The sequence below is a fragment of the Eriocheir sinensis genome, chromosome 37 (genome assembly GCF_024679095.1).
Source record: "Eriocheir sinensis breed Jianghai 21 chromosome 37, ASM2467909v1, whole genome shotgun sequence".
Lineage (NCBI taxonomy): Eukaryota > Metazoa > Arthropoda > Malacostraca > Decapoda > Varunidae > Eriocheir > Eriocheir sinensis.
The window spans coordinates 12,676,571-12,681,570 of NC_066545.1; the positions used below are offsets into that span (position 1 = coordinate 12,676,571).

General features: G+C 39.3%; 2 protein-coding genes across 5 annotated transcripts in view; one reads left to right on the top strand and one right to left on the bottom strand.

Moving 5' to 3' along the window:
- LOC127008262 (adenosylhomocysteinase-like 1) overlaps positions 1–5,000 on the bottom strand; it is a 187,760-nt gene that overhangs the window by 126,212 nt on the left and 56,548 nt on the right. For all 3 annotated transcript variants that reach the window (XM_050880040.1, XM_050880036.1, XM_050880035.1), the window contains one exon: positions 1,390–1,480. In XM_050880040.1, the coding sequence (XP_050735997.1) occupies positions 1,390–1,480 (91 nt within the window). The remainder of the gene's footprint in view (positions 1–1,389; positions 1,481–5,000) is intronic.
- Positions 1–5,000, top strand: part of LOC127008265 (required for excision 1-B domain-containing protein-like) — a 91,475-nt gene that overhangs the window by 15,606 nt on the left and 70,869 nt on the right. The window lies entirely within an intron of this gene.

A 5,000-nucleotide genomic window follows, 5' to 3' on the forward strand; every position in this document is an offset into this window, starting at 1 on the left:
GATGAGGAACAAGCGGACAAACAGACACAAAAGCGATAATAAACACAAATATAATACACGGAATGGGGGAACAAGCGAAGCGGATGATAAATGGAGGAAGGAGGAGAGGAAGGAAGAGAATAAAAGAGGAAAAAGGGAGGAGAAGGAAAAAGGACAAGAAAATGCATACTCAAGCGATTTATTATAAGAAGGAAAGAAGGATAAAGGGGAGATGGAGGAAGAAGAGGAAGAGGAGGAAGAGGAGGAGGAAGAGAAAAGAAAGAAGATGGGAGGAAGGTGATGGGCGAAAGAAAGGAATAGGAGGAAGAGGACAGGTAATGGCAGAGGAGGAGGAGATGGAGGAAGAGGAGGAGAAGGAGATGGAGGAAGAGGAGGAGAAGGACATGGAGGAAGAAGAGAAGGACATGGAGGAAGAAGAGAAGGACATGGAGGAAGAAAAAGAAGGGAAGAAGTATAAAGGGGAGGTGGAGGAAGAAGACGAGGAAGAAAAAGAAAGAAGAGGGGAAGAAGGTGATAGACAAAGAAAAGGAATAGGAGGAAGAGGACAAGGAATGGAAGAAGAGGAGAAGGAGGAAGAAAAAGAAGGGAAAAAGGATAAAGGGGAGATGGAGGAAGAAAAGGAAGAGGAGGAAGAGAGCGAGGAAAAAGAAGAGAAGGAGGAGGAGGAGGAGGAGGAGGAGGAGGAGGAGGAGGAGGAGCTTTAATTACATACACACAGAAATATTTGACAAGACTAAAAAAAAGAGAGAGAGGAGGGAAAGGACGGATGAAAAGAAAGGTGTGTGGAGGGAGGGAAAGGGAGGGAAAAAAAAAAGATTATCAAAAAGGTCATTAAAAACCCATACCAGCGTGAAGAAAGGTAACATAGAAGGTAGAGAAGAAGATGGAGGAATAGAAGAAGGGGGAGAGAGGGTGGGGAGAGAAGTGAAGTAGCAGATGAAGGCGGTAGAAGTGGAGGGAAAAGGAAGAAGCAGGTAAAAGGAAAGGGGAGGAGGCAAGCAGAAGGAGGAGAGGGGAAGAGGAAGGAGGGGAAGGTAGGAAGGGGTAGAGAAAGGTGAAGAAATGAAGGAGGTGTAGAGGGAAGGAAGAACTAGGAGGAGGAAGGAGGAAGGAAAGGTAGGAAGGGGTAGATAGGGGTGAACAAGAAGCAGAAGGTGGTGGAGGGAAGGGAAACAGAAGCAGGTAGATGGGGGAAAGTGGAGTGAAGCAGTTTGTGGAGGAAGAGGTGGAAGTTTAGACGCAGAAGAAGCAGATAGAAAGGGAAGTAGCAAGGTGGAGGTGGAAGTGGAGGGAAGAGAACCAGATAAGTGGAGGGAGAGGGGCACAAGGGGAAGGGGGTGGGCAATGCGGAGGGAGGCAGCAGGTGGAGGAGGTGGAGGCGGTACTTACAGGTGGAGTAGGAGTCGGTGGAGGACTGCGAGAGAGAGCGGCTTCTGTAGCGACGCCTTGACTTGCCGTCCCGAGGCACCGCGAGTTCGCCCTGACGGAGGAAAAATATAAACTTGTTACTAAGCCTTATAGAGAGAGGAACGTAAAGGAAGGAGGTCAATTAAGTAAGTGAATAAGCAAAGAAAGAAAGAAAGAATGAATGAGAGAAAGAAAGAATCACAACAAAGTAAAGAAAGAATGGATGAGAAAGAAAGAATGAATGACAGAGAATCACAAAAAAGGAAAGAAAGAAAGAATGACAATTAAAGAAAGAATGAATGACAAAGAAAGAAAGAATCACAACAAAGTAAAGAAAGAAAGAATGGATGAAAGAAAGAAAGAATGAATGACAAAGAAAGAAAGAAGCACAACAAAGTAAAGAAAGAAAGAATGGATGAAGGAAAGAAAGAATGAATGAATGACAGAAAGAAAGAATAACAACAAAATAAAGAAAGAAAGAATGAATGAAAGAAAGAATGAATGACAAAGAAAGAGTCACAACAAAGTAAAGAAAGAAAGAAAGAATGGATGAAAGGAAGAAAGAAAGAATGAAAGAAAGAAAAGTAAACTAAGTAAGGATAAAAAAGAAAAAGATACGTTGCCTGAGCCACAAAAAAAAGTTCCTAAACCTTTATAAAGAAAAACGATGAATTAATAGAAGTAAATGAAGTAAATGAATAAACAAATAAATCAATAAATAAAACGAAATTCAAAACACAGAACAAGTTAAATAAATATGTAAAAAAAATTAATTAGTTAACCTAAATATGTAAAGTAGAAAAAATATCGTACAGTCACTTAATTAAACACTCCATTAATGTATATATGAAAGAAAGAAATATAATATAAATACGATAGATAAATACAAATAGAAATAGAAGGAAAAGAAAATATTAAGAAGAAAGAATATGTTAGTAGTCACCTCATAAATGCATAACGATGAATAGAATCACTAAGTCTCAAAAAACATAGGAATAAATAAGTAATACATATCAGTTTTCCCATAAAGTCACCCATACAACAGTAACATAATGAGAGATATAGAAGAAGAGGAAGTTAATCAAATTTACCCCATGAACACACACACACACACACACACACACACACACACACACACACACACACACACACACACACGAAAAGAAAATACGTTAAGTCACCTCATGATCATACAAGCAAACAAAAAAAAAGCATTAGTCATCCCTTAAAATACACCGAGGTAAAGAAAAACAGCTCAATATAAATCAATACAAAAAAAGCTAAGCACCACCTGGCGGATAATTTCGTCTCAGTCACCCATTAAAAGACAAAAGAAAACGTGAATAGAAAACCGAAGAGAATATTTATACTTTAGTCACCCCTTTAAAATTTGAGAGAGAGAGAGAGAGAGAGAGAGAGAGAGAGAGAGAGAGAGAGAGAGAGAGAGAGAGAGAGAGAGAGAGAGAGAAAGTGCATTGAATAGAGTTTGCAAGAACCTCATGAACGTAAGAAAGATATTAATAGTGGTATTGATATTATGGACTTGAGAACATGAATAGAAGTAGTAAATGTGGAAAGGCGATCCTGATATTGGTTTTAGGAGACAAGCATAAAATTTAATGGAAAGACTTGGATATTAGGAATTGAGAGAAAGCGAGGTGCAAGTAATAGGTAGAGAGATTTTTAATACTATGAATTTAAAGAGAACGAGGAGCAGGAAATATGTATAACGGTTATGATATTAAAAGTTTTAGGTGGAAAGTATATAATTTAATGGAAAGACTTAGGATATTGGGAAGTGAGAGAGAGCGAGGGGCAAGAAGTGGGGAGAGAGACTTTTAATACTATGAATTTAAAGAGAACGAGGAACAAGAAATATATATAGCGGTTATGATATTAAAAGTTTTAGGAGGAAAGTATATAATTTAATGGACAGACTTAGGATATTGGGAATTGAGAGAGAGCGAGGGGCAAGAAATGGATAGAGAGACTTTTAATACTATGAATTTAAAGAGAACGAGGAGCAGGAAATATGTATAACGGTTATGATATTAAAAGTTTTAGGAGGAAAGTATATAATTTAATGGAAAGACTTAGGATATTAGGAATTGAGAGAAAGCGAGGTGCAAGAAGTGGATAGAGAGACTTTTAATACTATGAATTTAAAGAGAACGCGGAGCAGGAAATATGTATAGTGGTTATGATATTAAAAGTTTTAGGAGAACCAGGAGTAAAAAATAAGACAGATGTAATGAATTAAATTAGAGACAAGGGCAGGAAACGCGTAAAGACTTCTAAAATTATGAATGTAAAAAGAACGCGGAGTAATAAATATGGAAAAAGGTTATGAAATGAGGAAATATAAGAAAATAATATAAATCAAGGGGAACACAAAATAAAACCTTGAAGAATTGAATAGATATAGATGGATAGACGAAGATATAGCAAGACAAATATACAGATAGATAGATAAAGATTGACACGCCAGTCCTCGTCGACAGACCGACTTGGTCGGCTAGATTTCGATCGCCGATGGAGTCGGTCTGTCGGCCTTTGGCTAAGGCCCGTGCTCCCTCGTGCAGGGAGGGAGCAATCTTTTCCCTCTTGTCTTCGGACAAGGGACCGTTCCCCTAGTGGTACCAGGAGATAAATCTTTAAAAAATAAAAAATAATAAAAAATACTAAGTTACCCATTAGAAAACATAGATAGAACGATGCAAACATAGACGTAGATGTTGAGAGAGAGAGAGAGAGAGAGAGAACCAAACCGAACCAAACCGAAGCCGAACTCGAACCTAAAACCGAACCCACCTCAGGCTGACCAGTGGGGGGAAGAGGGGGGCGAGGGTGGGGGGGTTCGGGGGGTTGGGTGGAGGTAGAGGGGATGGGGGAAGGGGGGGAGGGGAGGGCCATGGTGTGTCCGTTGATGCGCGTGATGGCAGCCCCGCCCCCCTCCCGCGCCCCCCACACCCCCGCGGCGCCCCCCCAGAAGGGCGTCCACCCCCCCCTCAGGGACAGTGTGTATGTCCTCTGAGGGGCGTGACGTCATTGTTGTTGTTATTGTTGATTTTTGTTTCGATTTTCGCGGGTTCGATTTTTTTTTTTTTTTTTTTTTTTTTTTTTTCGTTCCGATACGGTGACGTCATGATGTTATTGTTATTGTTGTTTTCATTGTTGTTGTTGTTGTTTTGGTCCATTATTTTTTATTTTGTTTTGTTTTGATTTTCATGTTCACCGGTTTTTTTTTTTTCATTGTAGATTTTTTTGTTTGTTTTTGTTTTCGTTGGTGGAAGGTAAGTAGGAATAATGATACAAATAATAATGATAAAAATAATAATAATAACACATACATACATACATACATACATACATACAGAGAGAGAGAGAGAGAGAGAGAGAGAGAGAGATTAACGCGTTCACTTGGAGCCAATTAATGTGAAATATTCAGAAGCACGAATCTCGTAATTGGCGTCTCTCTCTCTGTGTGTCCTTCATTCACCCTTCACTAATTCTCTCTCTCTCTCTCTCTCTCTCTCTCAACGTCTTTTTCCTTTATTTTCAAGTCTTTTCTCACTTAAATCTTTCCTTCTTTC